Source organism: Vulpes lagopus, chromosome 8 (genome assembly GCF_018345385.1).
Source record: "Vulpes lagopus strain Blue_001 chromosome 8, ASM1834538v1, whole genome shotgun sequence".
Taxonomy (NCBI): Eukaryota; Metazoa; Chordata; class Mammalia; order Carnivora; family Canidae; genus Vulpes; species Vulpes lagopus.
This window is the reverse complement of record NC_054831.1, coordinates 7,424,791-7,451,395: the sequence shown is the minus strand read 5'-3', so window position 1 is coordinate 7,451,395 and position 26,605 is coordinate 7,424,791. Positions and strand designations below refer to the sequence as shown.

The window sequence follows — 26,605 nt, the reverse complement described above, 5'->3', positions numbered from 1 at the left end:
CCTGAAATACTTTAAAATCAACGTATCTGTTTAATATGATAAGGTTTTTTTGTTTCCCCAAAAAGCTGTTGTTGAATTGATGGGGCATCTCAGAATCAGTACTGTCCTAGAATTGAGCTCCTGCAGGGATGAGCTGATCAGCGTGAGGAGTCAGAGTATGCTGCTGAGGGTTATTGAGAAGAAGGGGACAGAGGAAGGAAGGCCCTGAGAACTTTGCAAGCCAACACCAGGGCCTGCTTGGCAGCCTCTGCGGGCTTTGGGGACACTTTAAGCAGAGGAGTGACCTGAAGAAAGAAGTCTGTGGGAACCAAGCCAGTCTAGTTGTGGTGGGTACCCAGATGCTCCAGAGGAGAGCGGGGCCTGGCAGCAGTGGCACTGTTAGTACCTGGAGGACATGAGGACATGGACGGAGAACTTGGGAATTGTCCAGAGGCAGCAGAGGGCACCAGCGAGAAGGCCTGTGTGTGGGAAGAACAGGTGCTTTCTGTCCGGCACCTCAGCCCCCATGCCAGTGCCCAGGGAGGGAAGGGAGGAGGTATGGAGAACTGTGGACAGACTGCCCAAACCATAGGTATTTATGTGGTCAGACTGGGAGCTAGGTAGGGCATGTTATTTGGGAAGCTGGAAAGGAAAATGAGAATGTCCCTGCACTTCACAGATGAAGAGTGGGATATGCACAGGGGTACTGTGTGAAGATAAATGGGGAGGAGGCATACTGATTCTGTGAGCTTGGGGGAAATATATAACTATTCCGTGGACACGAACTGATTGGGTACATTTCCAAGTATAGTTGTATTACAGCTAACTGTATGGCCCAAAGTTTTGTTTGTTTTCGTAAAACTTATTCTTGGGTCCTGTCCCCTTTGTCACAGTAAGTCAGGTGATTTATTCTCTGACAAACCCCCACTTTGGGGAGATAGGAGAAGGAGCAGTAAGTCATCCTCGCACAGATCCTTGAAGGACAGGTTCCCATTAGCCACTGAGGAAGAGGGCAGCAAAAGCAAGAAGTGACCTTTGGAGAGTAATTTATTTACCAAGAGCACTTGCTCCTCATGTCAGAAAACTCTGGGAAGCCAGAGTCCATGGAAGCCACCTCATTCTACCTGCTTGCACTTCTCCACTCAGCCTCAAGCAGAAGTGGTGCTAGCTCACAGAGTGGGAGAGGAGGACTCTCAGAGATCCTGTGGAGTCTTGGTAGCATCCGCCATTTCCCTCTCCCGTCTCACAGTTGACAAACGATCCCCTTCTCGAAGAGCCGTAACAGAAGTTCCTCTTCCCTTTGCCTACCATTTGCACATTTGCAAAGTAGCTGTTCTTTAAAACTCTAGTACAGTGAGATAAAGGTTCTGGTATTTGTGGCACTGCTAATCATGTCTTCAATCTTTCCTAGGAAGGACTGTATCTTCACCATTGATCCATCAACTGCCCGCGACCTCGATGATGCCCTCTCCTGCAAGCCACTTGCTGATGGTAGGATGGAAATTTCTATACCTTTCTGGGTAGCAGGCAGTCTGCTTGTCTTTCTGGTCAGCCTGGTGGCCAAGTACTCCCAGGGTTGGGTTTGCTTTGTTCCTGAGCCTGCACAGTATGGGACCTAAAGATTGCGTTCCTATGGTGACTTTGATGAGGGTGAGAATAAAAAAGATCCTCTCACGGGGACCCTTCCAGGCCTCAACAGAGGTAGCAGTGAGGGCAAAAGGACTACTTCCAGGCCTTGGCTCCTCAGGAAGTTGCAGTTTAGGTGTAGTGTGTTAAAGAAGAAAGCCCTTAAGCACTGCTTAGGTGAAGCATTGGGTTCTTTACCTGTGTTTACCAACAGATGGGGATAAATTTGTGGTGCTCTCCAAAGGCAAACTCAGCAGCCAGTAGTAGGAGCACCTTCCCTGCCAAATGTCCTTCAGAGTTGCACTGGGGAAGCCTGCACTACTCCCAGCGGGTCTCCATCTATCCAGCAGATTATTGAAAGGCAGCCAGTAGGGGCTCTTTAAACATTCTTTTGGGATGGAGCTAAGTAGGAAGGAGTGGGATTTGAAAACTACGGTTGGTTGGTTGGTCGGTTGGTCAGTCAAGGGAGTGTAGTATGTGGGATATGAGAAGAGGAAACCCTACCAGTCCCCGTTCTAATGCTTCTCCCATGTGCTGCTCCTAGACTTTAGCTGCCTCTTTCCCCTCTCTAGGATGGCATCTAGGTGACTGCTTTGGCTTTAGTCATTCTTGGATACGGCTTCAGCACTATCCTGGGCTTTGACGGCTTGCCTGTGATGGCTATCCCCCATTGAGGTTTCAGTCTGCGGCAAAGTGTTGATGGCCTAGTGGCCCAGTCTTTTAAAACATCTCAGAGGTGTTTGTATATTTCATTGATGCAAAACTCCACATAGATTCCGTGTGTGTTCTCTTCTCTATAGTAGATAGGAGGCTGAGAGACAGAAAATGTCATTCCCTAAAAATGCTTTTATCTTCTTTTAGTGGGAGTCCTCTTTGAAACTGTAGGCAAGGTTGCTCGGCATATTCAACTAAAGAAAATTGAAAGAAACATAAAACATAAACAGAGAAAAATTCCCGTAGAACTTTTGGAGCAATTACAGATTTTTAAAATCCAGAATGTGAGCTGCCTACTTAAAAAAGCAAATACTGGGTTGGTTTCTCATCTTCTGGGCAATATTCACTAAGTGCAGAGACTTGAGCCTGTCTCTTTCTGTGAGCTGCCACCCCAGCACCCCGCCCAATGTGAAAAGTGCCACCAGGCAGAAAGCCAGGTGACAATGAACTTCCCTTCTCCAGGTCCACAGCCCTGCTCTGTTTGGAGTCTGATGCTTGAAAACAGTCATTTCATTTATTTTGTCCACTTTTATAGTTGTTGATGGCAGAAGGCTATAGTTCTAACACCTGTTACCACATCTTAGCTGGCCTGGATGGTATTCTTGTAGGGACCCCAGGGAGCAGACACATGTCCTGCCTCACTTGCCTTACACTACACTCTACATCTTCTGGTTAGGGTAGCAGATTATCAGCAGGGGGTTCCTGTAAGGAAAAGGTAGAAGATAGGGCAGGAAGAGTGGATTAGGGACAAATCATATATGTTTGTAAATTTCCAACCAAAGAATGTTCTGTGTCAGACCATTGAAAACCAATTGTTTCCAGTCTCTTGTTCAAGGAGAACTGTCAAAATAAGGAAAATAATCTAGCAGTACAAGATGAAGGAGAAGAGGAGGAAGTAGAGGCAGAGAAGCTTTATAATCATTTAGAGAAATAGATAACAAACTGGACTAGAGGGGATGGCAGTACTAAGGAGCGTGAGGAGGGCAGATGTGACAAAGGAGTCATGACAGAAGAATCAGTGGAAATGGATGTTGAGATTGAGGGAGAAGAGTCTTCGAGCTATACAAGATGGAGCAGAAGTTTCAACTTGGATGATGAGGAGATAGAATTTACAAGTGAAAAGCCAGGACAGCAAGAGGATGAGCTGGTTTGGAAGAGACTGTGTCTACATGGAGTTGACTGTCTGATAATACACATCTGTCTAAGCCACCACACATCCTTTTCAGAGGACAAATCAGCTAAATGTAGGTAGTCCCTACAGCTACATACACAGAGCGCCCTGGAGAAAAGTAGACAATGCATCAAAATGCAAACAGCAATTTTATTAGGATGATGGGATCATCAGTGATATTTCTCTTTTCTCTAGTTTCCAAATTTTTATAATGTAATAATAGTTTTATAATGAAAAAATTTTTGTAATAAAAAAAAATTATGAGGTGCCAAAAGTCACAGGCTGCCCAGTAGCGCACTGCACCAGGTGATCAGATACCTTCCATCTGCTTAGTTATTCTTGCATTCCAGAGGAGTAATTAACATCTGGTCACTTGGCAGAGTAGCAGAAAAAGGACATGGAAAAGGAATCAGGGAAGAATCTGAAAAGGCCGGAGTTGGTCAGTCAAGCGTTTTTATGGTGGCACTTCTACAGTTGGCCTTTGTGACAAGGGTTTCTGCCAAGGCTATTTATCCAGGGGGATGAAAAGTGAAAGTCAATTCCAGTTTGGATTGGGGTGAGGTTGGCTGAGTTCAGGTTCCGTTAGTTACCAGTTCATGTCAATTTTTGCTTAGAGGAAAAAATGTTTAATGTTTCAAGAAGCAAATAGTGTATTCTGGGCATATTTACATCATCTATAACCATTTTTATTTAAAGAAAATATAGAGGTCAGACTTTCATTTGGTCCTATTGAAATCATCAGAATGACCATTCTGTGCAAATAAAACAGATGTAACTTATCTGGTCTTCACTGTCCCATTCCATAAAGTTCAGATGTACCCTCAGGACTTGTGACCAGTGTCTCCTGCAAGTGTGAGACTTAGACCTTATAGCCTGCAGATCAGTTCTGCAGAAAGGCAGTGACACCTGTTTTCCAGGAAGTCAGAATTATGTGGGCAGGCTGAGGACGAGGTGCCCCCTCCCTCGAGGAATCTCAGGTCTGTAAGGGATTCTAACAGCCATCTAACCTGCTGATTATCACCCCACTTCCTGGAGCCTAAAAATACACTCAAGTGGAACATTCTCATGGGCATTACCCAGCCCACTAACTTGAACATGGAGTAATCCACTTTCGCTTGAGAAAATACAGAATAATGCAAGTGAAGAAGAGTGGTGTTATAAAGACAACCCAGGACCTAAAGATGGTAAAATCATCCACTCCTGTGTTTTATTATTGTAACAGATTACTTGCAACACACCTCACAGTTGACCTCACCACTCAAGTGTGGGAGCACCACAGTTGTCACATCACTCTCTGGTTTTCAGATTACCTCCACAGCATCTGCTTATTGAATATCCAGATTGCATTTTAACTCTCTACCTTACAGGCAGCCCTTTGACCTTAAGATTGTATGACCCTTAGGAAGTCCTTCCCTGTCATGATCTGAAATACTGCCATCTTGCAGTTTTCCTTCTCTTGGTCCCATGTGTACCTGTTGGGGCCTCCAGAATAAGTCGTCTCTCATGTGACCACACCTGAGGTATGGGATGATCGCTGTTAAGCGCCTCTGCATCCCAGCCCCTCAGCTGAGCATCCTGTATGTTCTTCCATATGCTGGAGCCTGTTACCCGGGTCATGGAGTCACTTCTGCCCTTATGAAGTCCAAGGTACATGGCAGCCTGTGTCCAGACTTCTCGGTGGCTGTTAGGGCCTCCTTATTGGCCCCATCCAAGTCCAGAGTAATAGGAACCCATTCTCCTCTACTAGACAAGCCTTATTGCTTCGCTTCTGTCTTGAGAGGAAATTTTTAGGTGGGACCTTTACTCAGCTTAGTCTATCCAGGCTGCTACCAGATCCTACAGGAAATTGGCATTCCCGGCCTCTCTCAAGGCTACTTTCTCTAATGTTTTATTCTCTAATGAGTGCTCTGCCTTTGAACGTGGCAGAATTATCCTACCCAGGCCTTAGACATGATGAATTTGGGGCCTGGGGAGAAGGGAGAATGGAGAATGACTGCTAATAGATTTGGGGGTTCTTTTTGGGGTGACGAAAATGTTCTGGGATTTGATAGCTGATAGTTGCACAATGTTGTGAATATGCTAGAAACCACTGGGGGAAAATGAGTGAATGAGTGAATAAGAATAAGTAAACAAACAAACCCATTCCTCCTGGAGGCTTTCTGGGGACTTTACACCTTAGCCACAACGCAGCAGAGGTCTGGAGGGAATGCCTGGGCTGGAACCCACAGTCAATCCATCTTGCCTGCCTGTCTCCTTGCTTTTTTCATCTCTGAACCCAAGGAGCAGGAGCACACCCCTCTATTTGGCCACCTGCTCATATTTCCCATCCCCAGAGTAGAGCCATCTGACTCAGAGCAGGAGCCATCCTGATGTCCCGGTGTAAGAAAACTGCTCAGATAAACAGATGTCATCCAGTCTGATGGGCCTCAGGAATGCAGGTTACCTACTTTTCTGTAGGGGGCGCCAGTCTTCCTGCCTGGTTTGCTTGTGTTGCCTTCCTGGTTGCTTGGCTTTCTCTTTCCGAAGGAATGGGGACTAGGGAGCTCTGTCCCAGTAAGGGAATAGGAATGAGAGACTAGGAGCAGAGCCTCTAAGAATTTCATAGCATTCCTAAACTCTGTAACTTCCCGCGTGGCTGTATTTGTCACCTGCTGAGAGTCCTTGTCATGACTAATGCTTTTGGAGGCAGTGCGGAAGTCAGAGCTGGAGAGACTGGGCCCTGTGTTCCTGGCTTAGACTAGAGAACCTAATCGATAGGATGGGTGGTGGTAGCTTTAGAGAGCAAACTGCTGGGAGGATGTCTCCAAATCTGCCTCTGGGAAGGAAAAGAGAGCATGGAAGTCCTGGAGCTTGTGGGTAAACATTTGGGTAAATCCCAGCTACCAGGCCAGAACCCCCTCCTAGACTCCATTCTCCTCTCTGGACGGATCTCACCCCACCAATCACTCTCTCCAACTCTTGACATTTCCCTTTGGCCTGGCTTCCTCTTGTCTGTGCACAAACTTCAGTCTCTTCATCCTACAAGATCTTTCCACAGCCCTGCTCCACCTCAGGAACTCCTACCTTCCTGTGTCCATCAGGACACCTTAACAGAGTGCTCCAAACCTGCTGCTGCCACTTCCTTGCTTCCAGTTTGTTCCTATTCACTCTGCAACATAGCTTCGGGAAGTTCAACGAAACAGGTTGTCCCTGACCTCAGTTCACCCAACATCTGTGCAGCGTTTGGCTCTTTGCTCTTCCTTCTTGACACTCTCTCTTCCTTGGACTCAGAGGGCCCTACTTGCTCTTGGTTCTGAATTTTGGACTACTTTCCCCCAGGTGCCTTCTTTAACTCTTCTTTCTCTGCATCCCTCTTCATGGGAGCCTGCAGAGCCTCCGCTCCAGCTCCCCTCATCCTACGCTCTTCAGCCTTTGTGCTTCTCTCCCTTTGCCTGTAGCACCATGTCCCAGGAGAGCCCGGTGGCTGCCTCAAGATTTGACTGTTTTCTCAGTAAGGCCCTCCCTCCCCTTTCTGCTTCACCTGCCCCCGCCCCCCACTCCTTCTCCTCCTTTCCTCACCAATCATCCACTGTTGATTTACCGATCTCTGTCTGTTGATTTACCGATTTTCTGTCTTCCCACCATTCGCTGCCACAGATGCCCAAGCCCAGGGTATGTGCTCGGTGAATCTTTGCGGTGTTTGCAGGCACTCAAGAGGGGAAGGTTTTCTAGGAAGAGGTAGGAGTGTATACAAAGCCCCATGGTGATTTAGAGGTGCTTGGAATACCAGGAGCGTGAGGTCCAAGTAGGGTTGGTGGTTGTAGACAAAGCAGGGGGGAAACCATGAATTCCTTCAAAGGCCCTGCTGGGAAGTTTAGATTTTATGGAGAAGGTAGTATTTTATCTCGGAGAACAACAGCATCTATTCATTCAAGAAATATGATCAAGGACCACGCTCTGTGCTCTGTGCTAGATATACCTAGCAGAAAACACTTGATGAATTTCCTGTCCTCTCCAGGTTAATATCAAATGAAATTGGGGCTCCTGGGTGGCTCAGTCGGTTAACCATCTGCCTTCAGATCAGGTCATTATCCCGGGGTCCTGGGATCAATCTCACATGGGGCTCCCTGCTCAGCAGGGAGTATGCTTCTCTCTCTACCCCTCCCCGCTGCTTGTGCTATCTCTCTCTCTCTCACTCTCTCTCTCACTGTCTCTTCCAAATAAATAATAAAATCTTAAAAAAAATAATATCAAGTAAAATTGAATAAGTAAATGTGGGAATGACCCATAGTATAAATGTGGGACTGGGATGGGGGACAGATAACATTTTAACCTAGACTTGAGAATGAACAGGGGTGAGCCAGATGAAGAATGTGGAGAAAGAACATTTCAGGCTAAGTGAGTGGAGTGTGTGGAATCCCTGAGGCAGAAAGACTTTGGTACTGAAAAGAACCAAAAATATAGCGTGGCTGAAACTTGGTGGGATGGGGGGAGCCCATGAGGCAGCTGGGGCAGGGGCTTGCAGGCTCTGGGAAGGAGTTATATCCTGAGTGTAATGGTAAGCAAAGAGTCTTAAGCAGGAGAGAGTTAGGATCCAACTTGCAGGTTGGAGAGATCACTCTGGCAGCAGTGAGGAGGCTGGATTAGAGCAGTGGCATTAAAATAGTCTAGGTAAGAGGTGGCAAGTGCCCAACTGCGGCAGAGGCCGAGGAGCCAAAACTGGAGGGAGGCATTAGCCAGGAAAGGAAATTGGGGCAGGACTTGGTGTCCGGGCAGCTCCCCGAGCCTCTTAACTGGTCTCCTGCGTCTGCCCTTTTCTTCCCACATATTGAGGTCAAGGCAGTCCTTACAAAATGCCCGTCCCATCAGGCCATCCCCCTGCTTCACTTCTTCCAAGGTTCCCATTGTGCACGAAGGATAAAGATCCAGGTCCTTACTGTGACCCACCACTAACTCTGCCTCTCCGGCACCATGGCCCACAGTCCCTCTCTGGCTCACTCCCTCTGGCCCTCCTTGCTGTCTTGTCCCTCAGACATACCAGGCTGCTCCTGCCTTAGCACTTCTGCTTTCCTTGCCTCTGTCCTGATCCCGCCTCTCTAGCTCCCTCCCCACTCTTAGGTTCTGCTCAGATATCAGCTCAGAGGGGTCCTTCCTGACCATCCCTGTCACCACAGCCTTCTCTACATCTCCGAGTGTCTTCTTTTTTTTTTTTTTAAATGTAGTTTTTTTTAATATGGATATTTTTTAAATTTTTATTTATTTATGATAGTCACGCAAAGAGAGAGAGAGGCAGAGACACAGGCAGAGAGAGAAGCAGGCTCCATGCACCGGGAGCCCGACGTGGGATTTGATCCCGGGTCTCCAGGATCACGCCCTGGGCCAAAGGCAGGCGCCAAACCGCTGCGCCACTCAGGGATCCCTCCGAGTGTCTTCTTGATCTTCTTTAAGGCGCTTCTGTGGGTCTGCCCCATTGGATGGACATCTTTATGAGAGCAAGGACATCATTTTGTTCGCTGTTGAACCCTCAGGGCCCAGAACACCGTGTTTTACATAGTTGGCACACATGCAAATGTTTGTTGAGCAAGTGGACGAATGAGTTAATAAACTTTTGATACTGGAATTAAGAGAAGAATCTAGAATGTCATGTAAGCATCTGTCTTGGACACTGGGTAGAATGTAATGCCCTTCAATAGGAAATATTGAGGGGAACTGGTTTGGGGGGAAAGACAGTTCAGCTCAGCACAGGTTGGGTTTAGAGGCCCTGGGAGATATTCAGCTAGAAATACCAAGGAGACAAGGAACAGGAGTTGAGCTGGAGATGGGATCTGGGCCTAGGACAGGCAGCCCAGGAGAAGTCAGACACAGAGGAAGACTGGCTGACCCCTGGAAGGGAGGTCCAACAGGACATCCCCTGGGATGAGGTTGTGGAGATTGGCGGCCAAACAGAAGGGAGAGGAGGTAAGTGGAGCAGGGTGAATGGCAGAGGGTCATAAAGGCCACGTAGAAGAGAACCAAGTCTTTGGGCTTAGCAGTGGGATAGCATTGGTGACCTCGGTGAAACTGCTGTCAGTGGCTTCCAGGAGGGGAAGCCAGGCAGCAGGTGGTGGAGAACAGAGTGGAAAACAGAAATGGAGATCGTTTTCTTTGGGAAGCTTGACTGTGAAAGGTACCAGAGGCAGAGAGGGCAGGGTCAGAGGAGGCTTTTTTTTTTTTTTTTTTTTTTGCTTTTGCTTTTAAGATGGAAGGATTTTTAATGTTTCTACATTGGGAGATAAGAGACTTTGGAGAAGGAGAAATTGAAAATCTAGGAAAGAGAGGATTGAATATTTTCCAGGGTCTCAAAGAAGAAAGTGAGAATGATTCAGAGTGTTAAGTGCAAAGTGAGGCTGAAGCATGGAGGGTGAACTCCTCTTCCTCCGAGACCAAGAGGCCAGACCAGGTGCAGCTGCTGAGTATCCACACCTGATAAGATCCCTTTTAATTGGGGAAGGAAGCCCTGCTGAGGGCCAAGGGGACAGGGAAGGGTCTTGGGGGGATTGTAGGAGAAACAGGAAAAAGGGAAGGGGAGGGAGCTGACCGGAATCCCATCACACAGAGCTTTACTGAACGCTCTTCAGGTGTGCTGAGGTGTAATACTACCAAGGCCAGGTGATTTTCTTCGGTAATCTTCATACTCCTGGGTATGGGAGAAGTTGTAGTGATCCAAACTTGGTATTTTGCTGGGAGAAAGAGCCTGGCAGGCACCAGGACAAGGCTGCTGGAACCTTGCTTCCCCTCTGAACCTGTTTCTTCTCTGACTCCTTCTTTTATTAAAGCATCCACCTGCCACTCAGTCAACCAAAGTTTCTTATTCTAAGAGATCCTGGAATCACATTTGGATCCTCTTCTTCTCAGCCCTGTTGTCATAGCCTTTTCAGTAACTTCCTCCCCTCCTCTCTGGCCACCCTCCACCTTCCTACCCAGTTATCTTTTCTATTATGTACACACAGAAGCAGATCAGATTGCTTTTTTGCTTGAAAATCTCTTTGACCTATGGATATGGTCCTTACTATTTTTAGTAGAGCTTTGTTATCAAAGTTCTTCAAGATTAGTCCCCACTGCCTCCTCTCCCACCTTCCCCACCTCCCAACACACATGCATATGCATATGCATGCACACATGCTCCAGGTTCTGGGCAACCATAGCACTCTACCCCACCTCTGAGGCTGCACTTGCCCTTTGCCTTCTACTTAGTATGCCTGACCTCCTTGCCTACTTCTGTATCAGACTTCTAGAGCAAGATAAAACCTCTGCAGAGCTTTTCTTTCTTCCTGGCAGAATGAATTGTTCCTATCCTACTAGCACATCTTCTTCTTGTCTTTAATGCAGCGATAAACATCAGAGTTTCCCTATTTAATTCCCCTTTCTGTTTGCTTCCTAAGGGCAGGACATTCCTTGGATATCTTCATATCTGGAGAATCATGCATGGTTCCCTGTATTTGGTCTAGTCCATCTAACCAGGCAACCAGTTGTATACTTTCTGTGTTTCTTTTTCTGTTTTTTTTTTGCCTTGCCTTTTTTATTTTCAGCACACATCCAGCCCTAGGTTTGTGGGTTGCCTATAGGCTTCTATGCTGACATATAACCCTCCTCCATGAGGTCTCCTGAAAAAGAGTCTGTTTCTTTGGAATTAGGTGTACCTTTCCCCTGTCACAATCAGTTTCTTTGGAATTAGGTGTACCTTTCCCCTGTCACAATCAGGTCTTTCAATCCATTTCTTCATGTATCAGCGAGACTGAGATCACTGACTTCTATCTTATGTTCATGACATTTGTTCCTCTAGCTCTGTGAGTTGGCATATCTAAGGCTCACTTCCCCATTTTCTCTTGCATGAATCTCTTTCATGGCCTGCTCTGCTCTCTCATTTCATACCTGCAGGCTTCCACAGCAACTTGCTTCGTGATATCATTTTGTCATTTTTGTCCATTATTCTCCTATCTGTATCTTTGCTATTTCCAAACTCCATGACCTGCTAAAATTCACTTCCTGAATGAACTTTAACATGATAGTAAACAAGCAAACAGAAAAAAGTTTGTGATACAAATGCCAGAATTTTTTTCCTTGAATTCAATTGGCAAACAGGCTTGCTAGTTAAGAAAGGGCCTTTTAACAACCAAGTATATCTGCAGTGGCAATATGCTTGTCTGTCAGTTTGAAGAAATAGAAAGCTGGATCAGTGAGGTTTTAGTAGTATGTTGAGACATTGGAAATAAGTTTGTTTTTAATTTCACTCTCAATGTTTGGAGGATCCATTGGTATATAGAGACAACTCGAAGGTAATACCAGAACATAGAAATCAAGTGACATTTTGAGAATGAAATCAACTTTAAATGATTTTTTAAAAATTTTTATTTATTTATTCATGAGAGAAACAGAGAGAGAGAGAGAGAGAGAGAGAGAGGCAGAGACAGAGACACAGGCAGACGGAGAGCAGACTCCATGCAGGGAGCCTGATGCCGTACTCAATCCCAGGACCCCGGGATCACACCCTGAGCCGAAGGCAGATGTTCAACCACTGAGCCACCCAAGTATCCCAACTTTAAATGATCTTAATCTGCAGAATTTCCTCTTACCTGGAGATCTGTGAAACATCAGATAAAACCTGCTATTTTAGTTTGTACAAGGCTGAAACAGAACATATGACAGTGATTTTAATCTCTTCAGCATCATGCCTTCAAGCATCTCAGAGCAAGACTCTCTTTTCAGAAAAATATACATGTGTATATATACAATATTTGCATATCACATTTTTGGTAATACTGTAGAATGGATAGCCTGAAAAACCTTCATTAAAACCTTTTAAAATGATGCATCTTTGGGGTACTTGGGTGGCTCATTTGACTAAGCATCTCCCTTTGGCTCAGGTCACAATCCCAGGATCCTGGGTTCAAGCCCTGAGTTAGACTTCCTGCTCAGCAGGGAGTCTGGTTGTCCCTCTCCACCTTTTGCTCCCCCTACTTGTGTTTGCTCGCTCTAAAATCTAAATAAATAAATAAATAAATAAAGTATCTTTTTAAAGTGTATGGCTAAGCTGACCAGAGTGTGTAATAATTTAGGCACTTATTACCTCTTATCAGGACTAAAACAAGAGCAGATGATCAAAGAAGGATGTGTGTGCTAAAGTAGCTAACCTAATGGCATCTTCTGATGTCTGAATTAACACTATCTACATAGTCCATAAAATCCTAAGCCAGTTGCTTAAAGAGGCACCAGGTAGACAATGTTTCCATAAGCCAGGTAGAATGATAAGCATATGCTTTCTGGAGGAATTGGCCCTAAACCAAAGCCTTAAAGATTTGCCAAAGATAAACTTCTAGTAAATGTCAGCATATATAAAAGTCATGAAACATGCAAGGGTGCAGCTACAGCAATACTTCGAGGAAAATGTATAGCTTTAGTTGCTTGTATTAGGAAAGGAGAGCCTAGGGGAACCTGGTGGCTCAGTCAATTAAGTGCCTTTCAGCCCAGGTCATGATCCCAGGGTCGTGAGATGGAGCCCCATGTCGGATTCCACAATTAGAGTGGAAGTGTACTTGAGTTTTTCCCCCTCTCCCTCCCCATCCCTCAAATACATTTTTTTCTCTCTCTCTCTTTCAAATAAATAAATAAATCTTTTAAAAAAAGGAAAGTCTATAACTATTAGCTTCACAAATGTTTAGAGATAAGGGGAAGGTGGGCAGCCCTGGTGGCTCAGCAGTTTAGCGCTGCCTTCAGCCCAGGGTGTGATCCTGGAGACCTGGGATCAAGTCCCACGTCGGGCTCTCTGCATGGAGCCTGCTTCTCCCTCTGCCTGTGTCTCTGCCTCTCTCTTTCTCTGTATGTCTCTCATGAATAAATAAATAAAATCTTTAAAAAAAGAGAGAGAGAGATAAGGGGAAGGTATAAAGATGACTTACAATGTAAAAATACACTGTGGGTTCAGGTACTGAATGAAAAATGAGAATTACCTGTTATAAATGTAACAATAGAAGCCCCCTCTACCCCTCTAAAAAAATACACAAAACAAATAACCAAACTCTATTCTGCCTTTCATGCTTGTCATAGTGAAAACCATAATTCATTTACTTGACTAAGAACAATTCCTATTTCTAATTTTGGCCCTGCCACAAATGGAAATCTTAAAAAAAAAAAAAAAAGGCAAAATATCAAACATGGCTATAAGATCTTATTTTCATTTTTCTAGTATTAGAGTGCTATTAATTATCAAGCCAAGGGTCTTTTTCCAAAAACCATTAATATTTTTAAAAAATTGGCATGTAGGTTTTAACTTTGGAACAGAATTTTGAACATATAAACATATGCTTTTTAATAATTTCTGCATTTTATATTTCATATCATATATACTGTATTTATAGTGTTCATGTTCCATAAACATTTCAAATATCTTTTAAATAATAGTAGAAATACTGTAAATAACTTCCAAACTAGTTGAGAAAGGACTGAGAAAAACAAAAACACTTCAGTCTAAAAGAACACCTGACAAAAGAAAAATATAGAAGCAGGACAAATAAAAAGCAGATAAAAAGGTGCCAAATTAATAAGCACATCAAATTTCACTCTATAGTTAAAAAGCAAAGACTGTTAGACTGGAAAAATGAACACGAAGACACAAAGATTAAATAGATAAAGATTAAATAGATAGATCTGGGGATCCCTGGGTGGCGCAGCGGTTTGGCGCCTGCCTTTGGCCCAGGGCGCGATCCTGGAGACCCGGGATCGAATCCCACATCAGGCTCCTGGTGCATGGAGCCTGCTTCTCCCTCCGCCTGTGTCTCTGCCTCTTTCTCTCTCTCTCTCTGTGACTATCATAAATAAATTTAAAAAAAAAATAGATCTGTAAGAAGAAAAGCTATAGCAGTCATGTACTAAGCAAAAGAAAGCTAGTGTATTTTTTGTTAATTTTTGTTAAACCAACTTTAAGATAGACTACATTACTAAATGTAAAGAGAGTCACTAAATGATTATTAGAAGGGTTGCTTCATTGGGAAAATGTCTGAATATATATGATGAAATAATATAGCTTCAAAATATATAAAATAATAGTTGACACAGATACAAGAAGAAGTTGATAAATCCATCTTCACACTAGGTTAATGTAATAGGCCTTTCCCAGGAAATGATGGTTCAAACAGACTAGAAGTTCACTGAAACTGTAGAAAATGTGAATAGCCCAATTAACAGGGGTGCTCTCATAACCGTATGTAGAACACTGTACCCATGGATAAAGATTGAGATTGTTCTCAACAGACAGAAAACATAAATGGCTTTGCGTTAAGCAATTAAACATGTTTTTAAAGTCATTGGTATCACACACACCATTTCTTGGATCACTGTACAATTAAATAAGAAATAAGTGCAGAAACATTTTTTAAAGATTATTTATTTATTCATTCATTCATTCATTCATTCATTCACGAGAGAGACACAGAGAGAGGCAGAGACATAGGCAGATGGAGAAGCAGACTCCCTGTGGGGACCCTGATGTGGAACTTGATCCCAGGACCCCAAGATCATGATCTGAGCCAAAGGCAGGTACTCAACCACTGAGCCACCCAGGCATCCCAGAAACATTTTTAACTTAAGAAAAACACAGTATAGGGATCCCTGGGTGGCGCAGCGGTTTAGCGCCTGCCTTTGGCCCAGGGCGCGATCCTGGAGACCCAGGATCGAATCCCACATCAGGCTCCCGGTGCATGGAGCCTGCTTCTCCCTCTGCCTGTGTCTCTGCCTCTCTCATTCTGTGACTATCATAAATAAATAAAAATTAAAAAAAAAAAAAAAAGAAAAACACAGTATATTTGAAGATTTTAAGTACCTGCTTAGATCCATGGCCAGATGAATGGCATAAATCAGAATATACCTGATATTATGCTTCCTATTAATGATTGAAGGATGAGTGAGTTACCTACCTTCTCATGGCCACGTTTACTTACCTTCCAGACAGGACACAAAATGCTCCTTTACATAGCAGTTAAGGGTTTCCACCCTGACTACTTCCACCTTCAAGCACCTTCAGGAGCTTCCTAACTCTTTGAAATGTATTCATACTGACCAGAGAGCCAAGAATTGCTTGAAAGCCTGTACTACCAAGAGACCAGCAAAAAGGAAACTGCCTTCTCTAGTAAAAGAAACCCAGAGTTCCAAAGGTTAGCAGTAGAGAAGGATTCCCAAATGGGAAGACAGCTGGACCACGTGGATACTCACCCTTTGGATGTCCATTTCCTTCTTCCTAATCACCATTCTCACTGCCCACCGACTCTAGGGGCTGGCAGGACTTGTTACCGCTTTGGTTCATGTATGGTCCCCATAATCCTTTGCTTGTTGTACCTCAGGCACAGCTGAAACTAGAGTATAACTTTTCAATAGGAGTTTCCTAAAAGTTAGAGGACACCTCAGGGAAGATGGACAGAGAGTAACACAAAGCATCAGGAAGTGGCTTGCTTTGCCCTTGCTCCCAGATCCAGGCCCACCCAGGTCCTGACCTGCCTCCACACTATGAGCATCATCCAGGTACCCACACCTCAACATCTGCCTTTCGAAGTCTGGACTTAAAAGGTTCTAGAAAAAGGCCGTGGACTTACTTTTTCCATTCTACATTTCCTGTCTGACAACTTGCCCCTTCCCATGAAGAGTATCGTTGAGGACATTCATTCCCTTTAGGGAAGAATGTGCCCATGCCTTGCTCTGCAAGCCCCAACATGAGAACTGTTTTATCAGTGCGCTCTGGTGGCTGTATAATTGCTGCATTCTTACAGAAGCCAAAGTAGGACATCTGGTGGGAGACCTGATCTGCTGTTCCTCCTGCTGCATACACAGCACCCAGCCCTGAGATGACTTAAAGCATTGCATCACATTGTGCTCTGCACTACTCCTAACCTGGCACAGGATATTTTACCATGCCTAGCAATCTGTAGCTCTGGCTGGGCCCCACCTTATACCCCATGTCCTCACAACACATACACATACACACCATTGGCAGGGGTCCTAGGCTATTGTCACTTACGTCATTAGGTGGGGAAATACGCTTTACATCAGAGTCTTTCTTCCAACACCATGTAGAGAACACAGCCTTTTGCTGTGTGAGCCTGTTAAAGCTCCATCACTGACCTGCCAAAGCTCTGTCCCTGACCTGCCTCACAAGAGTGCCCAAGCAGACAGATATATATGCACATAGACATCAATCCTGTATATTCTCCCAAGGCCCTTAGGAGGCAACCTGGCACAGGTCTGCTCTCTTACTACTGGGCCACTCCTTCCAGCCATCCTCCTCATCTTGAATTGTCTTTCTCAGCTTTCTAGGTGCTGCTCTTGCAGTTGTTTTCCTATTTCAGCCTTCTCTAGCCTTTTGGAATATAAATTTCATTTAAACCCCTGGACTCAGGCTTGCCCCTCTCTGCCCTCCCCCACCTCGCCCCATTCTCTTAGTTCATTGGTTATGCTTCTACCTGGTTCATCCACTTCAGTGGGCTGGACTTGAAGTGCCATGTTTCAAAGGGAAGTCCTTCCTGAATGTTGAACACTATACAGGAAGAGGCAACTCAACTTCATTAGGAAAGTTTAATCAACCAGCTGGAAACATATGGCAGGTATGGCTTAAAAATAAGATCCAAGTGCAACATTTAACTTAGCCAAAAAACAAAATAAAACAAAAAACAAAAAACCTCTGTTTAAAATCTGTTCCTTGTGTTCTAGAAGAGAACCTCTGATAATCTTCCACAGATTTTGGGAAAGAAAAATTCTACTTCAGGGCACCTTTCTACTTCGATATGTTTCTGGGTTTGTCTCTGACATATTTATGATGCCTGGTATTTTCAATGCTGTTAGTCCTATGCTCCTCTTCTATGTGAAGTCATTTCTAATCTTGGTTTTGAAACACTGATTTTTTTTTCCTCTCGCAATCTCTTATGTCAGAGGGCATTCTGACCTCAGGCAGATTCCAGGTAATCTAAGTACTTGGTCTCAGACAAACCTTATTTTCATAATGTGACCCTAGATAATGAACTTGGGAAGAAAAATGGAAAATTCTGTAGAACTGTCGACTCATAAGGAAGTACACGTCTTCTCCATTCATCTGGGGCATCGATGAGTGAACAATTTTAACTCTCCTTGTTGTATGGTCATTTTTTACTGAATCATACCTTGACTCAAAAAATCCAAGTAACTGAATAGTCATGCGAGGCCTCTGGCATGGAAGTGGGCTTCTGGGATGCTTGCCAATGAGTTCCTGTTTTGAGGACACAGAATCTAAATGGAAAGATTAAGTGGAGAGGCAGCTCCACCCCTCTAAGTCTTATTCCTATGTTCCATTCAAATCTTGCTAGCCTGATTTCTGTGGGGTCTGGGCTTCGGAAATTCTCTTTTTTCATGGATGTCTCAGTGCACCTTGTTAAACCAAATTTGGACTGTGGCCTGTTCATCTGCTTCCAGCTCTGCTGATTGGTTCCAGTTTCCTTGCTCATTAAAGCCAAGATAATCTGGCACCCACCAGTCAGGCATCCTCAAGTATCTGGCACCAAGGTAAACTTGGAAGCCAGCTCAGGAGTCTCAGTGATCCAACACATTCATTGCATGATGAGAGGCAGTTGCGGTATACCAGAGAGAGCACTGGGATGGGAGCAGGAGAGTTGGGTTCTTGTCTTATCTTTGCCTCAACTGCATCATGTAAGTTTGGGCATGTCTGTGGTTCCTCTGAGGTTCTCCTTCTTCGGCTATATGGGTGCTTGGACTAGACAGTTTTTTGGGTGTCTTCTAGTTTCAAAATTCTGAGTGAATGAAAAGCTAAAGGAACAAAGCTCCTCTTATGCCTGTTGTTGCAAAAACACAACTTCACTTTAAAGATATTAGCAGTAACTGCCTAAAGTTGCTTGTGCTACTTACTGATGCTTCTCCACAAAAGTAGATGGGAAGAGATACAGTCCATATTCCAAAGGAAAGAATTAACCTGTCCATGCCTCACATTTCCCAGTCTATAAGATGGGGATAATAATACCTAACTTAAAATTGCTGGGAAGATTAAATGAGATCAATCCCTGGCATTTAAAACCACACCAGACAAAAAGTAAGTGTTCAGTGAAAATTATTATTAATATAAAATGGAAAGATTATATTGAGGTATGTTAGATTGAGCTGGAATTCTAGTGAGGTGATGTTGAGATAATAAATATTCAGTTGCTATTCAGAAGTGAAGGTGGAAATAGAATTGAAAGTCCAGAAACAGACCCATATATATGATCACCTGGTTTTCAACAAAGGTGTCATAGTGTCTCTACAACACAGTATTTCTCAGTGTAGTAGAGAAAAAAATTCTAGATCAACTGTGTATCCATATGGGGAAAAATGAAATTTGATTCCTCCTTCACATCTTCTATAAAAGTCAACTCCACGTGGCTCATAGATCTAAGCTGGAAAGGTAAAACATACACTCTAGAAGATAATATAGAAGAATAGCCTCATGACCTTGAGATAGGCAAAGATTACTGCAGTGGGACACAGAAGGCATTCACCTTCAAGGAAGAAAGTGATAAGTTGACTTTCATTAAATTTAAGAACTTCCGTTTATCAAAAGACACCATCAAAATAATGAAAAGGCAAGCCTCAGAGGAGAAGGCATTTGTAATGATCTATAGAAGCAATATGAGAATATGTATTGAGAATATGTAAAGAGTTGAATAGGCACTTTCTAAAATAGATAGCTGGTAGTCAGAAACATAGGAAAAGTTCTTAATATCATTAGTCCACAGGGAAAATGGAAATCAAAACCACAGTGAGTTACTACTATGTTCCTACCAGAATAGCTAAAGATTTTTGAAAGCTGATAATACCAATTGTTAGTGGAGGTGTAAAGCAATGAGAACTCTTGTACACAGAGTAGTAGTGCAGTTTAGGACGACCACGTTGGAAAAACGGTTGTACAGCATGTAATCGAACTGAATAGATCCACACTTGTGGCCTAGCAGTTTCATTCTTAGATATATAGGCAACAGAAATGAGTACATATGGACAAGAGTATTCCTGGAAGTGTGATTCATGATACCAAAACATTGAAAACAACCCAAGTATCTATCAACAGTAAAATTGATAAATTGTGGTGTAGTCTTACAATGGAGTATGGAACAGTGGTGGTACAGACCAGATTTAAAACTCAACATGGATGAGTCTCAAACACGTTGAGCAAAAGAAGGCGGATATCCCCCCACGCACAATATACCTACTGAACGAATCCATTTGTGTAAATGCAACTCTGATCAATGATTGTAGATTGCAGAGGTCAGAAAAGCAGTTATCTTTGGTGGGTAGAAAGACTGAGTGGAAAGCACAAAAGAAGCTTCTGGACTTTTGGTTATATTCTATATCTTGAACTAGGGAGTGATTACCTAAGTGTATTCACTTTGTAAAAATTCATACTTGTGGATTGTATACTTTGTATTTTATACCTTTTTTCTTTTGGGGGGCTCCTGGCTGGCTCACTCAGGAGAGCATGTGACTCTTGATGTTAGGGTGTGAGTTCAAGCTTCACATTGGGTGTAGACATTACTTAAAACAAATCTTTAAAAAAAAAAGTTTATTTTAGGAAGTGAAGGGGCATAAAAAGTAGAAACAACCCCAATGTCTGTCAACTCAAGAATAGTTAAAGAAATGCAGTATTACCATCTCAATCATTATTCAATCATAAAACATTATTCAATCATAAAAAGAAATAAAGGACTGACTGGAAACATTGTTAGGTAAAGGAAGACAATCACAAAAGACCACATACTGTACCATTCCATGTATATGAGATGTCCAAAAGAAGCACATCTATAGAGACAGAGTAGATTAGTGGTGGCCTGAGGCTGGGAAGGTTGAAGAGAGATAGGAAGTGGCTGAAAACAGGTATGCAGCTCCTTTTAGGGGTAACACAATGTTTTAATGTTAGTGTTGATGGTGCTGATGGTGGCACAACTGTGCATGTATTAAAACTGTACACTTTGCATGAGTGAATGGTATAGTATGTGCATTCGATCTCATTAGAGCTGCTAAGAAACAAGAAGTCAAGGGGGCTGCTTGTCAAGGGATGACTAAAACCCCTCAGGAAATGGTGGGACCTTGTGGCCCTGTGGTGTGATAGGAACATTGATAGTAGAGTCCAACGGTATTCTAATGCAGGCTTCCCCCATCAGGCAAGTCCTCTAACCTCTCTGAGCCTGAATGTCTTGACCTATAAAACACTAAAATTAATAGTACCTACCCCATAGAAATTTTGTGCAGTAGATTCATTTAATTAAGAAGTATTTGAATATTTTATGTGCCAGGTCCAATCAGTGATAACTGTGATTACAATTAACCAGGAGGTTTTGCATCTGAACAATGTTAATTCCATTTTGGTGACACAAGTGACAAGTAAATTTGAGAGTACATCCTAGGAACTGGACACTGTGCCCTACTCAACCACACCAGCATCTATTGGAAAGTATAAAAGAAATATTCAGCATAAGGACCTTAATATATTAATAGTGAATTATATTCTGCTATTAAGAAAAGGAAATATGTAATACACTTATAGAGGATTTCCATCCAGAAGTGTTAAAACCATAAAGGATTAATAATTAAAGCATTGGCATCTAGTTACCAAAAAATTTAACAATTCAAAATACTTTATATGAAAACTAAATTAAAACTGATATTGATATATGGATATTCATAAATAGAAAGTGACCACTGGTTGTAGGTTTTCTTTTTTTTTTTTTTTTTAATTTTTTATTTATTTATGATAGTCACAGAGAGAGAGAGAGGCAGAGACACAGGCAGAGGGAGAAGCGGGCTCCATGCACCGGGAGCCCGATGTGGGATTCGATCCCGGGTCTCCAGGATCGCGCCCTGGGCCAAAGGCAGGCGCCAAACCGCTGCGCCACCCAGGGATCCCTGTAGGTTTTCAATTTCAGTGAATATTTACTGTCCTTATAAAGGAGTCAATTTTGGCTGTGTTTAAAATCATACTCTCTTCTACCTATTTGTCTTAAAGTGTGTGTCCTGCAAAGTAAATGTATGATCCTTTACAAACTGGTACAGTAAGAGCGCTTGTAGCATTATAGGGGTTAAGAAAGAAGCAATTACAAATTAGTCAGGTACCTGATATTAAGGCGCAAATCCCATAAAGTGGTAATCAAGGGCTTAGGCTTGGGAGCCAGACCTTGATGCAAGCTGTCTGCCTGCCCTAGGTCTATTTCCTCATCTGTAGGAAGAGATCCGTCTCACAGCATTGTGAGGATTAAATGAATTAATGTAAACAAGGAAGTAAGCAGTTAGTGTGCTCTTGTTGGGGGACGGCCAGTAAGGGTGAGCTCCTATCATCAGCTCATAAGCATGCATATGTGACAGTATCATTTCTTGTTAACTTAGAGAAGCAGAAAACTGTTTCTCCTTCATGAAAAAGAAATTAATTAGTGAAACTGAGTAATTAGATCCAAAAAAGATGAATTTGGTATGGCAAAAAAATAATCAGAAACTAAAACAGCTTCTCCAGAATGTGAGAAAAGCCCTTAAGGGGTTTTGTCACAGGACATAATTTGAAAGGTATTGCCTCTCCAAATTCAAGGGGACTATGAAAGCTGCTTTGATTCTAGCTGAAAGGAAGGCTGGGATCAGGTTAAGAGTTGTTGGGAGCAGTTGCATCTAGTGAACAGGCGTTTAAATTCACAGAGATGCTTATTAGATTTCTTAAATACTTGTCGAAAATGGTACCCCTCTTTTAAATCTGTCTATTAGAAACCAGTAATTATGTTTTGTAGAGAGGCTTTTCTAAAATAGAAAAATTCATAAATGGGTGTGAAAATCTGCTGAAATCTGGTGTTCAAACCTGTGTCTGTGGGCAATGGTCTGCTGGGATCGTGCATGCGTTCCCTGTACACCACAGGCAGGAGGAAGGGTAGGTTCCCTGGGCTAGCCACACACGCTGGACCTGTAAAGTGATGACAAAAGCCACAGGCTGCCGTGAACTGGAGTCACATTTTTGGCATGAAAATAGTTGTTTCTTATGTAGAAGGAACATGCCTGCTCGTGCTGCCTCATTTACTGAGCTCACCTCTAATAGAACTGGCCTGTAAAGTGCTTTCTTCACCCTTGCCCGCCAGGAGACCTGTCAGATGAGCTGCTACCACTCGCTGCCCCCTGCCCAGGCCAGCCAGTGGTGCCTTCTCTTGCTGTGTGGTGGGGCATCCAGGATTAGGAGGTGGCAAAGCAAGGACATAGTGTGGTGTTGGTATGTTTTTATTTGAAAGAAAGAGGGGGGAAAAAAGGAAAGAAGGAAAGAAAGAGGGGAGGGAGGGAAGAAAGAAGGAAAGAAAGACCTTTAAGCCATCCATTTATGATGGAAATATTAATATTTACATACAAACAAAAATAAAAATTCATAATCCTACCACTTAGAGAAAACCATCACCATCTTGATATATTTCTTTGCAGCCATTTTTTTAAAGCCAGGTTTGCATTTTTTTATTTTGTACTTTTTAATCTTTATTTCTTTTCCAGCCTTTGAAAGCTGGAAACATTACAAATGTGTATAACGTAAAAAGGAACAGTCCCCATATCCTTGGCCTCCAGAAATCATCACTGGGGACATTTTAATTTTGTTCAAGCAGTAACCCTCTCCTGCCTCTATTGGCTTGTCCTTCTTTCAAAACTCATAACTAGTTTTACTTAACTGGATTTTTCCCTTTTAAACTTTTTTCTTTTCTTGGCTTCAGCTCCTGCAAATTTTTTTTTTTTTTTAATTTTTGGATAGAGAATTTCGAACATGCACAGAAGTAGACAGAATAGTATAATGAAACTCCTTGTTCCCATCACCCAGCCCTGGCAACCTTGAAACTATGACCAGTTCACCCCATTCACACCCCACCCACACCCCCGTCTACCACCCCCACTTCCACCCGTAACTATTTGGACCTCCTATCTTTGAAATTACTTCCCAGGGTCCTTCATGGTCCCTCTGACTTCACTCTCTCTCAGTGTTGAGGAAAAGACCAAATGCCTGCCCTCCTGCACTCAGAGCTTTGCACGAGCCTGTGCTCTGTCCCAGGCCTGACCAGCTGACCTGGGCTTTCCCCACTCACTTCTGAAATGCCTGGAAATTCCCAGACGTTGGTTGTGCCAGCCTCACATGTTCAGCTCCTCATTCTCTTTCCTGTTAATGAAGGAGGCCATTGCTCAAATCATTTGGAAGGGGAAGAGTGGAATTTACTACCTGGGTGTTCCTCTTCCATGCTGTTCATATAAATTTAAACTTAGATTCCTGAGAATTAGATTGAACATGACAAAAATTGCTGTGTGGGCAGTTTAGTTGAGTACTTGCAGATTGATAGAGCCCTTTGTAATAATGAAGGAAAAAGGTTCTCTAAGCTGCTTAGTTCCAGAAGGTGACCTCACCAGTTAAGGAGTTTGCAGCTAAAGGTCCTCATTAACCCTTTGCTAGAGGCAAAAGGAAAATTAAAAGAGACAATGTACAGACCCTTCGAATCCTGGCCTTCAGGAGGGTCTGAGAAATCCTCTTGTACAACTCCTCTTCATATGCGGGTACCTTACATTGCATTCAGATATACTTGTCCTAGAATTTTTTCACTTTTACTCCTTTCAAGTTTATGAAATGTCTTCAAACCATTGCCACGTCATGGCCATGGAGTACTGCCATGGCTTGCTGTACAGTGGTCAGCTTTTGTGTTTCATTACATAACTGAATACCACACAGAACTGGAAGACGTCAGAGTTTGAGTTGTCTCTCTTACCCAATCAGTGTTTCCATCAAAGTAAGGGGGAGTTTGCTTACCCCAATAAAAGATGGAGTTTATCGTGTGGCTACAAGGTGATCCAAGCCCAGTTGTTCCTCAGCTGTGAATCTGTCTCTAAAATGCAAGGGGCCAAGCTAAGGTCGGGACCCGCATTCTGACTGGATGTGCGGCCCTGAAGGAGGCCCATCACTGCTGGGGAAGTCTTGACAGCAGAAGGCTGCTGGCCCCTCCCTATCCTTCCCTGCCACCCCCCCCCCCCATTCTCCCCATTGGACTCCCCTTCTCAAGCTTTCAGAACACAGCTTTCTATCTCTGTTAAGCCTTGTGTTGTTGGAAAGACTAATAACCACAGGGTCAAGAGAGTGACCCAAGCAAGAGAATCATTTTCCCATCACATAGGCCAGTTGGAGGCCAGTCTGTGAGATGGGAAGTCCAGTGTCTGTGGTGTCTATCACTGCATCTTGTAGATTAGCTTCTTTTCATCATCTACATCTGTTTACCAAACATATTGCTTCCCAGAAGGGTTGGTTGAATTTGTTTGCCTGGCAGCATCATTCCTAAGAGATTGTGTTCTTCCTGACTCCTTTTCAGTCCAGTACCACCTGAGACCGCATTTGCAGAAGCACAATATGCAGAATGAAGAAGTGATAAAATGAGAAAGTGAAGGTGCTATATTTGCTTCTCTGCTTAAAACTCTCTAGTGGTTTCCTGCTGCACTTGAAATGAAATCTAAATGGCTCATCTTGGCCCAGCAGGGCATCTCTCATCAGGGCCCCAATCTACCTCACTAGCCTCCTGGGTTCCAGATCTCCTCTTCTTTTTATACCTTCCATGCAGCCAACTTGCTCCCACCTCTGACCCTTTGTTCTGGTTGTTCTGCCTCGATGTGCTCCCCTGTGCCATTATGTGATGTCCTTTTTAGACATACAGGCCTCCATTTATTTCCTCAGAAAGACCTTTCTTAACTAAATCTAAAAGGGGCCCAGGCATTCTCATCACCTCAGCCTGTTTTATTTCCTTCAGAGTCCTTTTCACTGCCTTGAGTAATCTTAACCATTTATTTGTTTGCTTGTTGTCTTTCTCTCCTCACTAGAATGCACACCCCACAAGAGAAGGGACCCTGTCGATTTTATCTACTTGTATGTTCCTAGTAGCCTAGAAAGTACCTGCCATGTAGTAGGAACATAATAATATCTGTTGAATGGCTAATTGAATGAATGAAGGTGGTTATTAGGAACATGTTTGGGGGAGGATGTTGAGGATTATTAGGTGACTCAAAGCCAAGTCATATGGTAATTGGGCCTGAAGGAGAGAAGAAGATCCAGGGGGCCACATGTTATCTAAATATGTCAATGCTGTTGCCAATCCCAAAGCAGAGCCCAGCCCTGCTGGGAGAGATCTGCCACTGCACTTATATCTCCTAGCCACATTGCTATCTATCCTCAGGAGTGGGGTTTGTTCTGGGCAGCCCCGTGGGTAGAAGTGAGCCAAAAAGTGAAAGCCGTAGGAAGACATATCTTGGCTTTGAAATGGGAGAAATTTTTGTCATTGCTATCTGAGGATGGACTGGACTATGCTGAGAAGTAGTGATTTCTGAGTCACCTGAGGTGTGCAAGCATAGATTGGTCTCACTCTGGAAAGACCTGGGATGGGGAGGAGTCTGCACAGTTAGACCAGGCAGGGTTTACAACCCCTTTCAGCCCAGAGTGGCAATGAGTCTACCTATATGTTGGTTATTTTCTGATTTGTTCAGCAGACATCAGACACTGACTATGTGCTGGGCCCTTTCTCTGCCTTTTGTGCTGGTGACAGAGGGTGGGGGAGATACCTCATGACCTACTTCGAGTAAGTGGTATTGAGCCCTGGTGAGGGGCACAGTGTAAGATGCTGTGGGAAAACCTAGAGGAGTGAATGGACCCTGTCTAGGTCATTAGGGGAAGCCTGCCAGGGGGAGTGGGCTTGATGCAATGGTCTGCGGGACCAGCAGGAGTCATCAGGAAGAGAAACAGGGTGACAGGGAGGTTTGTATTTTAGAAGGAGCATTATCTTCAGTGTGGAAAATGGGCTTGAGAAATGTCAGGGAGTACAACAAGGCGGTTTTTAGATCTTCCTTCAAAGAAACAATGGTGGCCTTGGCCACAGTGGGGATGGTGGGAAGAAGAGAGACCAGCAGATTTGGGAGATAGAGTTCAGAGTGATTGGTTGACACAGGCAGAGACAGGCCTAGTTTCTCTTAGGTTCAAGTAGTGACGGTGCCCCTTTTGATTTAGGGGAGGTGATCCCACCTCCTGGGATGGAGAGCGCAGGAAGAGACATGGTTTGGCTGCAGGTAGGGACT

The 26,605-nt window shown here is 43.7% G+C and overlaps 1 protein-coding gene across 6 annotated transcripts in view; it reads left to right on the top strand.

The window, feature by feature from the left end:
* DIS3L2 (DIS3 like 3'-5' exoribonuclease 2) overlaps window positions 1–26,605 on the top strand; it is a 349,588-nt gene that overhangs the window by 213,424 nt on the left and 109,559 nt on the right. For all 6 annotated transcript variants that reach the window (XM_041765744.1, XM_041765743.1, XM_041765745.1 and 3 more), the window contains one exon: window positions 1,391–1,470. In XM_041765744.1, the coding sequence (XP_041621678.1) occupies window positions 1,391–1,470 (80 nt within the window). The remainder of the gene's footprint in view (window positions 1–1,390; window positions 1,471–26,605) is intronic.